Source organism: Myotis daubentonii, chromosome 10, assembly GCF_963259705.1.
Source record: "Myotis daubentonii chromosome 10, mMyoDau2.1, whole genome shotgun sequence".
NCBI lineage: Eukaryota > Metazoa > Chordata > Mammalia > Chiroptera > Vespertilionidae > Myotis > Myotis daubentonii.
Window position 1 is genome coordinate 70,135,396 of NC_081849.1, and position 14,782 is coordinate 70,150,177.

Here is a 14,782-nt window from a genome sequence, read left to right on the forward strand (position 1 = left end):
TACAGAAACAAAAGGTAGATTAGTGGCTGCCTAGTGGTGGGGATGGGAATAAGGAGTGACTACAAATGAGCAAGAAGTTTCTTTTGGGGATGATGGAAATATTCTGAATGAGATTTAGTAAGAATTATTAAATTGTATACTTAAACAAGTGAATTTTATGGCATGTAAGTTATACATCAATAAAACTTTTGTAAAAAATAGCTATATTTTTATATGATTTCTTTAAACAAAATATCATTACAAGCATTTATAGGAAATATATATATACATTATATTTATATAATATTTAGAAGGCCTTAGATCCTAGGAGTTTTGGAATGAAAAAAAAAAAAATTTCCACCAAGTTCTGAATCCAGAAGCCTGCTTCTATTTTTATTTTTTGTTGTATTTGCTAGATAATCATTAATTAATGTAAATATTGGCCTAACATTAACTTGCATATTTATAGACTCTACTTTCCAAAGAATTTTGAGATAGTTAAACATTATTAGTGCAAATTACAACTCACTGTAACCGAGAAAAGGAATGTTAATATAAAGAAATTATACATGCAGTATAAATAGTTGCTAAATTTGCATTATCTGCAATTTTAGGATTTATTTGAAAATAAACTTTTGAAATTATTAAATAGATAATTTTTGCTTTGCATAACCAGATAATTGCTATGACAGCAAATGGTGATGAGATTTTTTAATAAAAGGCAGGGCTTCATAGACAGAAGATCTGGGCAGATCAAGGTTCTGCCACTTAGTGACTGGAACACTTTAAACAAAACAAGACAAATAAAATAACCTCTAAGACTGTTTCCTCAGTGCCATTTTAAAAATTGGACAGTGGTTGTAAACCATTTAGCATAGCGCTTAGTATATAGTAGTCATTTACGTTTAGTTTTTATGTCTAGCATTACACAAAAATGTCATCATATACAATTAGAGAAAATCTGTATGACTTCACTTCATCAATATAATCTCTTTTGAATTTTTCAATCAACACTAAAAGAAAAGTATGATTTCTTGATTCCATGATACAATATTTTGAATACAATGGAAAGCTAAGTAAACTTCTGATTTTTAGATAAAATGAACTATGGCATGAACTTGTAAATAGAGATGACAAATAAATATTCAAAACAACAGTTTAAGCTTTGAAGAAATTTAAGCTCATAGTACATTACTTAGACAATAAGCAATTCATTTTTTTTTCACTTAGAGTTTACATTCAACACTATTTTTATTAGTTTCAGCTTTATAGCACACTGGCCAGACCATCACATACCTACAAAGTGATGCTCCCCTCCCCATACCTAGCACCACACACAGTCACCACAGTATCACGGACTGTATTATCCATGCTGTACTCCACATCTCTGTGACTATTAATTTGTACTTCTTAATCCCTTCACCCTTTCACCCAGCCCTCCAAGACCCCTCCCCTACAACAAGCAATTCTTAAATTGAAGTATTTACTGGAAAACCTAGCTCTTTTAGCCTTCAATTTTTGATATGTTCAACAAGTCAAAGCAGCCCTAGCCTGTGGACTGAAGGGTCCCAGGTTTGATTCTGGTCAAGGGCATGTGCATGGGTGGAGGGCTCCGGTCAAGGGCACATGCCTGGGTTGCAGGCTTGATCCCCAGTAAGGGATGTGCAGGAGACAACCAATCAATGATTCTCTCTCATCACTGAAGTTTCTATCTCTCTTTCCCTCTTCCTTCCTCTCTGAAATCAATAAAGATATGTTTTAAAACAAAAATAAGTCAAAGCATATCAGAGTATTTCTCTAAACATATGTCTCAAATAACCACCTAAACACTGTAACATGGATTGACTGGGATCCCAACGTGAATGGTGTTAGGTCTGATGAAATAATCGAATTGATATCCTCTCCCCTGGGAAACTGACCTATAAATCATTTCCCAACTGACTTTCCCTTTCACTTAGACCACATTCCGAACTTGCCCTTCCAGACTTGCCCAGGATCTGACCCACCCAGAGCATTCCCCGCCTAAAAGGATTTTAGAAGAACAGAGGGCAGGTTCTCTGAAATAACAGAATGAAAGAGAATTGGTTCAAAGCATTGTACACATCAAAATACATAATGTTTTGAGAATGGATATTTTTTGACCTTTTTTCTTGCCCTAGTTCTATAAGCTGTCTTGTTTCTTTTTTCCCCAACATTCTTTGGAATTTAAGTTGGTACAGTTTCTAGTGGGCAGTTTAGCAGCATAAACAACAAAAGGTTAGACGTTTTCATGTTATTTGATAATGAAATTCTACTTCAATGCTATGTCATCAACACTAATAAAAGAGAAAAATGGTAATTGGCGTACGAGCTACCTTTTTCATTGGCTAATCAGGGCTATATGCAAATTAACTGCCAACTAAGATTGGCAGTTAACTGCCAACAAGATGGTGGTTAATTTGCACATGTAGGCACAATGCAGGGAGGCGAAAGGGAAAGCAGGAAGAAGCCCCCTGCCACTGACAGTGATCGGAAACCCAGGGGGGAGCTAAGAGCTGGGGAGCAGGGCAAAGGCGGCCCCGGGGCCGCCTTTGCCCTGCCCCCCAGCCATGATCGGAGAATCAGGCGCCTTTGCTGCCCTGGCCAGTGATAGCAGGAAGTAGGGGTGGAGCCAGCGATGGGAGCTGGGCATGGTTGAAGCTGGCAGTCCCGGGAGCTAGGGGTCTCTTGCCTGGGCCTAAAGCGGAGCTCACGATCGCGGGGCCGCTGCAGCTGCGGGTCCCCGCTGCCCGGGCCGGACGCCTCAGCCAGAGGCTTTAGGCCTGGGCAGGGGCGGAGCCTGCAACCGCGGGGAGCTGGGGGTCCCCTGCCCAGGCCTGACACCTCTGCCGGAGGCCTCAGGCCTGGTCAAGGGGCCGATCCGGTGATTGGTGATCGGAGGGTGATGAGGGTCAACTCCTCTGGCCGAGGCATCAGGCCTGGGTGGGGGGCTGAGCCGGGGATTGTGGGGAGATGATGGTCCCCTTGCCCAGGCCTGAAGCCTGGGTCAGAGGCGTCAGGCTTGGGCGGGGGGTGGAGCAAGCGATCAGAGGGAGATGGGGGTCCCCTGCCCAGGCATGATTCCTGGGCCAGAGGCCTCAGGCCTGGGCGGGGGCCAGACCCAGTGATCGGGGGGAGATGGGGGTCCCCTGTCCAAGCCTGACACCTCTGGCGGAGGCGTCAGGCCTGGGCAAGGGGCCGATCAGGTGATCAGAGGGTGATGGGGGTCTACGCCTCTGGCTGAGGCATCAGGCCTGGGCAAGGGGCAGAGCCAGCAATCGGAGGGGTCTGGGGGTCCCCTGCCCAGGCCTGATGCCTGGGCCAGAGGCATCAGGCCTGGGCTGGGGGCAGAACCAGTGATGGGGGGGTAATGAGGGTCCCCTGCCCAGGCCTGACACCTCTGTCAGAGGCGTCAGGCCTGGGCAAGGGGCCGATCCTGCGATTGGAGGGTGATGGGGGTCAACGCCTGAGGGCTCCCAGTATGTGAGAGGGGGCAGGCTGGGCTGAGGGACACTCCCCCCCCCCACACACACACACCCAGTGCACGAATTTCGTGCACCAGGCCCCTAGTAAGGAACTAATTGTACATGTTTGTAAAGATATATTCAGGATAATAATCACTGTAAAATTATTCCACTAGTGAAAAATTGGCAACAACCCTAATGACAATTAACAAGTACTTGAGTAAAAATTGACAAACCCACATATTAAAATCCTATGTGTTATTGAGAATAAAAACTTAAATATATGTTAAAAAGGGATGGAATTGTATTCATGATAGAATATAATGACTTTTTCACAATAAAATGATAGTTATCTGAAAGCAGACTTTGTTCCAATTTCCAATTAACATATGCATATATTCTGTAGTTATGAATGTATAAGAAGTATGAAGGTTACAAAACAGTCACAGGGATGTAAGGTAAAGCATAGGGAATATAATCAACAATATTGTAATAACTATCTACAGTGACAGGTGGGCACTTGAATTATTGGAGAAATAACTTTGTAACCAATATAAATGTCTACCCGCTGTGCTGTAAACATGAAACTAAGACAAAATAGTATTGAAGGCAAACTGTAATAAAAAAATTAAAAAAAAAAAAACACAGCCAATAAGGAAGGAATATGCTAATTGACTGCCCTGCCCTCAAAGATGGAGGCGCCCACAGCCAATAAGGAGGGAATATGCTAATTGACTGACATACCCTCAAAGGTGGTGGCGCCAACAGCCAATAAGGAGGGAATATGCTAATTGACTGCCCCGCCCCTCTAAGATGGCAGCACCCACAGCCAATAAGGAGGGAATATGCTAATTGACTGTCACATCCTCAAGGATGGCAGTGCCCACAGCTACAAGATGGAGGCGCCCAGTCCCTTCAGCTCCACCAGGGTAGCAGGCGCGCAGCAAGGCCGGGCCCTGCCTCCAGAGTCCCCAAGTCCCCTTAGCCCCCCAGCCACTCAGGGCTGGCCCGAGGCACAGGCAAGCCATGGATGGCGGCTGCCCAGTAGTGGCAGCACCAGAGGTGTGATGGGGGCATCGCCTTCCTCTGATCGCCAGGTCACCTTCCACCCAAGGGCTCCCGGACTGCGAGAGGGGGCAGGCCGGGCTGAGGGATTTTCATGCACCGGGCCTCTAGTCTATAATAATCTATAATAATAAAAGGGTAATATGCTAATTAGAACAGATAGCCAAACGACCTTCCAGACATCATTCTGGATGAAGCCATGGCGACGGGGGGCGAGGCAGGGGAAGTTAGGGGCAATCAGGTAGGCAGGCAAGTGGTTAGGGGCAATCAGGCAGGCAGGTGAGTGGTTAGGGACAATAAGGCAGGCAAGTGGCTAGGGTAGATTAGGCAGGCAGGTGAGTGGTTAGGGGCGATCAGGCAGGCAGGCAAGTGGTTAGGGACGATCAGGCAGGCAAGTGGTTAGGGACGATCAGGCAGGCAGGCAGAGGCAGTTAGAGGCAATCAGGTAGGCAGGCAGGCAGGTAAGCGGTTAGGAGCCAGTGGTCCCGGATTGTGAGAGGGATGTCTGACTGCCGGTTGAGCCCCATTGGGCCTAAACCGGCAGTCAGACATCCCCGAGGGGTCCCAGATTGAAAGAGAGTGCAGCCAGGCTGAGGGACCGCCCCCCCCCCCGCCCTTGCATGATTTTCGTGCACCAGGCCTCTAGTAAATTCATAATTCTTTACCCCTTTCGGCTTCGTTCATACCTCCTTCGGCAACCCTAACTGATGGAAGGCCTCACCTGGTCTCTGGTTTCTACTCCCTTGTCAATTGAGGCAGTTAATGCTGCTAATAGTAATAACAGCAGCCGTAGCCAGTTTGGCTCAGTGGATAGAGCATCAGCCTGCAGACTGAAGAGTCTCTGGTTCAATTCCAGTCATGGGCACATGCCCAGGCTGCAGGCTCGGTCCCCAGCCAGGGGCATGGAGGAGGCAGCCGATCAATGATCCACTCTCATCATTGATGTTTCTATCTCTCTCCCTCTCCCTTACTCTCTGAAATCAATAAAAATATATATTTATAATAATAACAGCAAATAGCATTTACTATTTATCAAGTGTCAGACACACTTTTCAAGTATTAACTCATTTAATCTTCACAACTCTATGATGTAGATATTACTACTATCCCTAAAAACTTAAGTTGTATAAAGTTAAAGAGTAAGTAGTAGAGTACAGGAATTTAAATCCAGATACACTGGCTCCACAGTTGAGCCCTTACCAAACAGTAATTTCACTCACATCCTTACACAAAAACCACCCTTACACAAAAACCTTGGCTATGATCACTAAGAGAAAGGGTAACACTTAACTGCTAATCATTACCAGATACTTCTACTCTACTAACTCTCTATGGCTACCTTGCCAGGAGGGAAGCTATCAGGCCCTGTTAAGAAAGCAAGTAAGAACATACAAAAACTCATCATGAAGTTCAACGTAGCCCTAAAAATATGTAAACCAGTTAATAATATCAGTAATCATAGGGTAACTACAAGGATTAAATGTGTTAGTGAGCTAACAAGATGTGACAGACACATAAGAGCTCAATAAAGGTCATTTCAATTAATTACCTCATGCTTCCTTTTCCTTTGTATTGCAGCATAAGGAAGGAATATATATGCTTTATTTGCATTCTTTTAGTATTTATCACAGGATATACTCTGGTTTGTTATTCTAAGACACAATCCTGATTAAACCATGTGTACGTAATATGACTCAAGACTATACAGCACCTTCCTTGTTTACATATTTCTAACCATTTACTATAAATAGCATAAAAAGTTGTATTATATTTTTAAAGTAATTTAAATGCCAAAAGTATTAAAATATCTTGGTTATTTAAATGTCTTTGTATTTTAGGAAATACCTAACAGATTACTGCTGTTCATTCAATCATTTAAAATAAAAACTAAGACTATAGAACAGACCACAATTATTCAAAATCAAATGTGTTGCTTGATTTCCACTTATCTATACAGAGTAAAATTAAAATGGAAAAATAATTAAGATAAATTTCTCCTGGGTGTTTTGTCCAGATTCCCCAGAATTAGAATCTAAGGGACTTGGACCATTGCCATCACTGGTCAAGAAAAGGTTGGCTATAATTGCAAGAATCCAAATGGCAACAAAATTGCTACTAAGAATGCCTACTGAAGTTATAGCTTTAATCTTTGGTATAGGATCAGGAAAAGCTATGCAGAGGAAGAATTTGTTAAATGTAGAATGAACTATTTATCTGGATAAATAAGTCTGTGCTAAAATACTAATCTTTGTCAAGTGCTTCGTAAAGAATCTGCAATCTTATGCTGTACAGACCAGTATTAACTTCTTGTACTAATGAGACAACTGAGGCTTTAAGAGGTGTCAGGAGGTTCTACATCTAGTATTTGGGGGCAGAAACCCAAGTTATGTCTTCCAACTCCATGCCCTTTTCCCTCGCAACACATTTGCTTATATAACTTGGCCAGCATTTTCCTAAGTATGTTCCATGGATACTCACGGGAAAAAAAATTAAGGCCCTAACCGGTTTGGCTCAGTGGATAGAGTGTCGGCCTGCGGACTGAAGGGTCCCAGGTTTGATTCCAGTCAAGGACATGTACCTTGGTTGTGGGCACATCCCCAGTGGGGAGTGTGCAGGAAGCAGCTGATGAATGTTTCTCTCTTATCGATGTTTCTAACTCTCTCTCCCTCTCCCTCTCCCTTCCTCTCTGTAAAAAAAACAATAAAATATTTAAAAAAAATTTTAAGACAAATAAATTGAGAAATGAAGTATTCTCTGTTAGGCAACCAGTAACACTGTGTGTTATTCACACTATAAAATCCTGTGGGGCAACTGGTGGGGCGATCAGGGACCCCAATTGCACCCACCTTGGCCTGGTGCCACCTGCTCACCTACTGCACCATCCCACTATGGTCCTGTTCTCGTCGGGCCCATCGGGGCCAGCAGCGCCTCAATTGCCGCCTGCTGCCAGCACCACATCACCGACACCTGCCAAGCTCTGCGCTGCCTCCTGGTGGTCAGCGCACGTTTAACTCCCAGTGGGGCGAACTTCCACCCATGGGGATAATTTGCATATTAGCCTTTTACTATTTAGGAGAAGCCCTGAATACTGACTTAACCAAAATTTATAGCCACTGGGAGGATGGAAGAGCAGGAAATGAGGGGATCTCATAAAAAAGCTAAATCTTTATGATACAGTCAGAAATCAACAAAAATCTACAATAAGGTAATCAATTAAAGGCAAGGTAACCATGTTTAAAACATAAAAATACCATTAAAATACCCAAACAGTGTTATTTAACAGGTCACTAATGCATTTTGAACAGGGTAATTACTTCTTATATGGGGCTGACTTAGAGCACAGGTCAGCAAACCGAGGCCCAAAGGCCAAATCTAGCCCACTGCCTGTTGTTGTAAATTGTTTTATTGGAATGCCACCATGCCTGTTCATTTCATTCATTTATGTATTGTCTATGACTGTCTTGCATTATGACATTAATGAGCGGTTGCCACAGAGACCTTATGGCCCTCAAAGCCTAAAATATTTACAATCTAGCCCTCTACAGAAAAAGTTGGTCAATTCTTGTTTACTGATGTGCATATTAGAATTCCACCAAAAGTAATTATGAAAAGCAAAGCTTCACATCCCATATTTTCAACCCATCCTCCCCAACTCCCTACTAGTAATAGGAAGTAGAACTTTGGTTTGAGAACCACTGAGCTATAAAAAATTTAAAATGATTTTAAGAAAAATAAATTTTAAAGCAAAAAGAAAAATATAGAGGCATTAAATCTCGTTAATGATCCTGATGATTCTCTAACATAAAATGTGTGATTATACTTGCTAGATATAAATTGTGACATCAGTTACATTTACTCTGGAGAATATTTTGATTGCACACATCCAAAGCTGCTAAGTAAATGACCCTTAGATAAGAAAGATGTCGCTGTGCTAACTGAATGTGAATATAATATTTCAAACCCCTCAGGTCCCAAGAAAAGTCAGTCATGATAGTACATTCTACAAATGATCTTCGTTAAAGTTTGAAATGTTTAACGCCAAATAGATAAAATGTTTAATAAACATTCCCAACTCTCATAAGTAGAAATGAGGAGAAAAGCTTTCAAAGATCAATATAGCAAATTACAAAAATTTTAATTTGAGAGAAACCAAGATGGCGGCATAGGTAAACACCGGAGATTGCTGCCTCGCACAACCACTTCAAAAATACAACTAAAATACTGAATGGACATCATCCAGAACCACAGGAAGGCTGGCTGAGTGGAAATTCTACAACTAGAACAGCCGTGGGCAAACTATGGCCCGCGGGCCGTATCCGGCCCGTTTGAAATGAATAAAACTAAAAAAAAAAAAAAAAAAAGACCGTATCCTTTTATGTAATGATGTTTACTTTGAATTTATATTAGTTCACACAAACACTCCATCCATGCTTTTGTTCTGGCCCTCCGGTCCAGTTTAAGAACCCATTGTGGCCCTCGAGTAAAAAGTTTGCCCAACCCTGAACTAGAAGGAAAGAAAAAAGCATACAGAGACTCAGAGGAGGTGTGGTGCGGAAGTAAAATACAGAGATACAGAGGCGCATGCGGAGAGGGCTGGCGGCTGAGGACACGGTTGTCTTTTTCAATCAGGAGGGAGTCTCAAGCTCTGAGCTCCAGTTCCAGGCGAGTCTCTGGGGATCCAGACTCATACAGGAGAAACTGGACTGTCTGGCATCGGTTGGAACTCGAGGGCAGCTTTCTCTCGGGGGGTGCTTGCAGCGATTGCCAGGACACTGAGAAGCAGGGCCTCTGAGGGCAGGACTGAGAGCAGCCATAACTGCTCGCTCCACCCTGTTGATCCCATGGGACCCCACCCCCGCCCAAGCCTTGCATGGAGGCTTTTGCATATGAAAGGCCTGGCCCTTTGCAATCTGATAATTACCTAACAAACTGCAGCTGACCCAAGGCCCCAGGGCAACTTGCATTGCATCACAGCTGGCTCCTCCTGGATAGCCTCAGGCAGAGGCTAGATTAGCACCTCCTTAGAGATCCAGGATCCAGTGTGCCCAGTGGTCAGAGTGGTACCATCCAGATTACAGCTCCTCGGATCCATAGAGGACACACTCAGGGGGCAGACTCAGTGAGCACCAAAGCCCCATTGAAGCAAGTCTTGCCCTGGAAGGGTGTCTCCAGCACAGAAATTCCCCCACTGCAGACACAGCTGATTCTCACAGCCAATTGGCCTGGAGGTCAATCCTTCCCAGTGTTACCTACAACAATCAAGGCTTAACTACAACAAGACTGTGCACAAAGCCCACAAGGGGGAGCATCAAGAGTGTCCACCTCAGGTAACTGGGGAGGCTGAGCCACTGGGCCCTATAGGACACCTAGCACAGAAAGCCAATCTATCGACACAGGGAAGCATTAAAAAAATGCGGAGACAAAGAAACAGGACACAAAGGACAGAAATGGAGGAAAGCAAACTACTGGATATAGAGTTCAAAACCACACTTTTAAGGTTTTTCAAGAATTTTCTGGAAACCGCTGATAAACTTAATGAGACTCTCAAGAAATCTAGTGAGACCCTCGAGGTTGTGATAAAGGACCAACTAGAAATTAAGCATACACTAACTGAAATAAAGAATATTATACAGACTCCCAACAGCAGACTAGAGGATCGCAAGAATCAAGTCAAAGATTTGAAATACGAAGAAGCAAAAAACACCCAACTGGAAAAGCAAAATTAAAAAAGAATCCAAAAATACGAAGATAGTGTAAGAAGCCTTTGGGACAGCTTCAAGCGTACCAACATCCGAATTATAGGGGTGCCAGAAGATGAGAGAGAGCAAGATATTGAAAACCTAGTTGAAGAAATAATGACAGAAAACTTCCCCCACCTGGTGAAAGAAATAGACTTACAAGTCCAGGAAGCACAGAGAACCCCAAACAAAAGGAATCCAAAGAGGACCACACCAAGACACATCATAATTAAAATGCCAAGAGCAAAAGACAAAGAGAGAATCTTAAAAGCGGCAAGAGAAAGACAGCCAGTTACCTACAAGGGAGTGCCCATATGACTGTCAGCTGATTTCTCAACAGAAATCATGCAGGCCAGAAGAGAGTGGCAAGAAATATTCAAAGTGATGAATAGCAAGAACCTACAACCAAGATTACTTTACCCAGCAAAGCTATCATTCAGAATTGAAAGTCAGATAAAGAGCTTCACAGATAAGAAAAAGCTAAAGGAGTTCATCACCACCAAACCAGTATCATATGAAATGCTGAAAGGTATCCTTTAAGAAGAGGAGGAAGAAGAAAAAGGTAAAGATACAAATTATGAACAACAAATACACATCTATCAACAAGTGAATCTAAAAATCAAGTGAATAGCCCTAACCGGTTTGGCTCAGTGGATAGAGCGTCGGCCTGCGGACTGAAAGGTCCCAGGTTCGATTCTGGTCAAGGGCATGTACCTTGGTTGCGGGCACATCCCCAGTAGGAGGTGTGCAGGAGGCAGCTGATCGATGTTTCTCTCTCATCGATGTTTCTAACTCTCTATCCCTCTCCCTTCCTCTCTGTATAAAATCAATAAAATACATTTAAAAAAATAAAAATAAAAAAAAATAAAAATCAAGTGAATAAATAATCTGATGAACAGAATAAACTGGTGATTATAACAGAATAAGGGGCATAGAAAGAGAATGGACTGACTATTCTTGGGGGAGAAAGGGGTGTGGGGGATGCGGGAAGAGACTGAACAAAAACCGTGCACCTATGGATGAGGACAGTGGTGGGGGGTGAGGGCGGAGGGTCGGGTGAAAACCGGGTGGAGGGGAGCTATGAGGGGAAAAAGAGTAACAACTGTAATAATCTGAACAATAAAGATTTAATTTTTTTTTAAAAAAAAAAACAAAACAAAAATTAAAAAATTATTTAAAAATATTTTAATTTTCTTGAATTCAGTTTTCTCTTAAATTGATTGGAAGTTTAAAAATAAAATGACACTAAAATAAAACCATAAAATATTGAATTAACAGTATGATCAACACTTCCATTTAGTACTTTCAATTTAGTACCTCATATAAAAAAATGTGATAGTGTATATCTGTGGTATGTTCCACCCAGAAAAGAAATAAGACATCCAAAAAGTAGACAGTATCCTTAGGGTTGACTAATCTCTAAAGTTTTCTAATTACCACTTATTTCTAATTCAACTAAATTTTAAAACTGTCTGATCTTCCCACACATAGGAAAGCTTTAAATATATATTTTGTTAATAGGGACCTGAAGAATAAGAATCAAAAATGTTTTAAAATGTGAAAATAAACACAATTCACTACATACACTAAAAATATAAGATACTGCATGTAACCATATGCACTTTAGGAAGTGTAAACAACACTCTTTTGGCATAAACAATACTATTTTCAAAAAAAGGCATTTATTCTCTTGAACTTTATAAAAGAATACATCAGTAAAGTGTATTTTGAAATGTGTAGTACGATAACACAGCTAGTTAAGTAGTTATAATAATAATCCTAAAATACCAAAATAAACATTTTAATGTTTCAGTTTAGAAAATACTGAAGGTTTATTTTACTGAAAAGGTTCAGCTACTGAATTGTGAACGTATAAGAAAAGGATCAAAACTGCAGTTCCTCTTGATATAAAAGTTATAAAATTTTACAACAGCTCTGCTAACCTAGCTTTCTTTTAAAAGAAATACAAGAAAAAGTTTAATGATTTTATAAAATGCTAATTATATTCATAATCCTGGACATTATAACTGAAAATAATTAATCTAGCTATTTGGAAATTGTGGATTAAAAATGGAGAAAAAAATATTTTTAGGCATCATCCTTCTCATTTATTTAGAAGTAAAACTGGCACAGAAGTAAAATATTATTCCCCTTTCCATTCAAAATGTCCTGAAATCTATTTGTCATTACTTTAGGTAATATTTGACATAAATCCATAGCTCGCTCTCTCTCTTTCTCTCTCTCTCTCTCTCTCTCTCTCTCTCTCTCTCTCACACACACACACACACAAGCATTTTTAAAATAAAAGCATTTAAAAGATTAAAAGCTTTCATTACCAACTTACTTTTTTTTGATACCAGACTATAGCATCAGTGACTTTGGACGCCATTTATTCCACTGAAATCACACGTTCGTCATTTTAAGCTGTTCAAGAGAGAAAAACATACAAACGACTTTACTTCCACCTTCCAAAAGGAAACTGAGCAACATGCACATCTAGTACTCTGGTTACTTGTACAGCAAAGGGTGTATGACTACACTTATATTACACTCTTCCTCATTACTATTTTAGCAACGGGTTCTCTTAAGTAAACAAAATCAGTTGCCATAATAAAAGAAGGATCTTTCTATGTGATTATAACACTTGAATTTTCTTACAAAATAGTTATATTGTGGGGTTTTTAAAATCATTTTTTAAATAAATTTCAGAATTTCTAAGGTTATACTGGAGATTTTTCATTTATAAATTCACATATCATAGGAATTCACTCAGTAACAGATGATTTGGGGTATAGCTTCTATCTAGGAACTAATGTAAATTACTGTTGCTAAAGCATGGCTTGATAGAGACACCAAAATTTATAATCATATTTAATTTTCTCTAATACCCAGTAAACATAAAATTGAACTAAAATAAACCTAACATTTATATTAAATACTAAGCCAGTATTAGAATAAGTTACATAGGAATAATTAATATGAAGGCCTTCCAAGATATCACAGTTTGCTAATATTTAGAAATTTACCACAGACCATTTCATAAGCATCTTTTTTGGCTAAACAATTTTCAGAGAAGAACTAATTCCTAGAGAGAATTAATTCCAGGCTGATCCTAGTAATACTCCTCTAGTTTTAAGACCCGGCTGGACGGAGGGCACCTCTGGTATGGTGATAAGAATAAGCCTAAAAGGTTCAAACACAGATACTTGCCCCTGAACTCATTACAAACCAGGATCATTCAAGGCCACCAGATCGCAAGGAAATCCTGACGTAAAGCACCCAGCTGAGCTGATCCTAGCACATGCAGATCTGCAACTGGAGCCAGTTGCTAGCACTACACAATTTGCCCAGTCAACAAAATACCAGTTTATTTATCATTGCTAGGTGTATTAAAAGATTCAAATGTAGTAATCATTATCATAAAGTTCAAATGTTCAGATGATCAACCTCTAAAATTTAAGGCAGAATTTACTTAATGCCTACATTTTTTTACAGTACTATAGAGCAGATTATTTTATTACCTTTCCTAAGATACTGATTCCATCTTTTTTAAAAAAATGTTTTTACTGATTTCAGAGAAAGGAAGAGGAAGAGATAGAAACATCTCATCCATTGGCTGCTTCCTGCACACCCCCTGCTGGGAATTAAGCCTGCAACCCAGGCATGTGCCTTCAGCTGGAATAGAACTAGCAACTCTTTCCTGGTGCATGAGATGACGCTCAGCAAACTGAGTCACACCAGCCAGACCTGATTCCAACTTTAATTGATCCAATTTAAGCAAACTATGCTTTGAAATTCCTGACAGATGCTCTGGCATTTGTTATAGAAGGAGCAGAGTCAAAAGACCTGGATTCAGATATTGTCTTTCTCTACCTAATATGTAATACTAGAGGCCTGGTGCACGAAATTCGTGCACTGGGGGGGGGGGGGTCCCCCTCACAGTCTGGGAGCCCTCTCACAGTCCGGGAGCCCTTGGGGGATGTCTGACTGACAGGCCCATGGGGAACAGGCCTAAGCCAGCAGTCGGACATCCCTAGCGCTGCCGCGGAGGTGGGAGAGGCTCCTACCACTGCCACTGTGCTCACCAACCATGAGCCCAGCTTCTAGCTGAGCGGCACTCCCCCTGTGGGAGTGCACTGACCATCAGGGGGCAGCTCCTGTGTTGAGCGTCTGCCCTCTGGTGGTCAGTGGGCATCATTGCAACCAGTCGTTCTGCTGGTTGGTCGATTTGCATAGTAGACTTTTATTATACAGGATTGAAGGAGTCAATCTCTTGGAGGTCAGTTTCTTTCACTAGTACAGTAGGAATAACTGTAACCTATTCATCCCTTGACAAGAAAAAAAATCTGAGATGTTCTAAAAGAAACTTATAACTGCAGAACTGCCAGGGTTGACCAGCAGCCCCTGAACGACAGATGAACAGCTTACTCTGACACAGTTTCACTGTGGGGGAGAGTGCTAAAGGACAGTCTGGCCAAAGGAGCCAGGACACCTAGATTGCCTGGCTCATTAGCCTTT

The 14,782-nt window shown here is 41.4% G+C and overlaps 1 protein-coding gene across 6 annotated transcripts in view; it reads right to left on the reverse strand.

Annotated features, from left to right (window-relative positions):
- The window catches only part of PHTF2 (putative homeodomain transcription factor 2), a 111,855-nt gene that overhangs the window by 77,653 nt on the left and 19,420 nt on the right, over positions 1-14,782 (reverse strand). For 4 of the 6 annotated variants that reach the window (XM_059712743.1, XM_059712744.1, XM_059712745.1 and 1 more), the window contains exon 2: positions 12,609-12,688. The exons of 1 other annotated variant lie outside the window; for it this stretch is intronic. In XM_059712743.1, coding sequence (XP_059568726.1) covers positions 12,609-12,653 — 45 coding nt within the window. In that variant the 5' untranslated portion in view covers positions 12,654-12,688. Of the gene's footprint in view, positions 1-12,608; positions 12,689-14,782 lie in introns of those variants that run through there. One more of the 6 variants, XM_059712746.1, reaches the window with a different exon arrangement.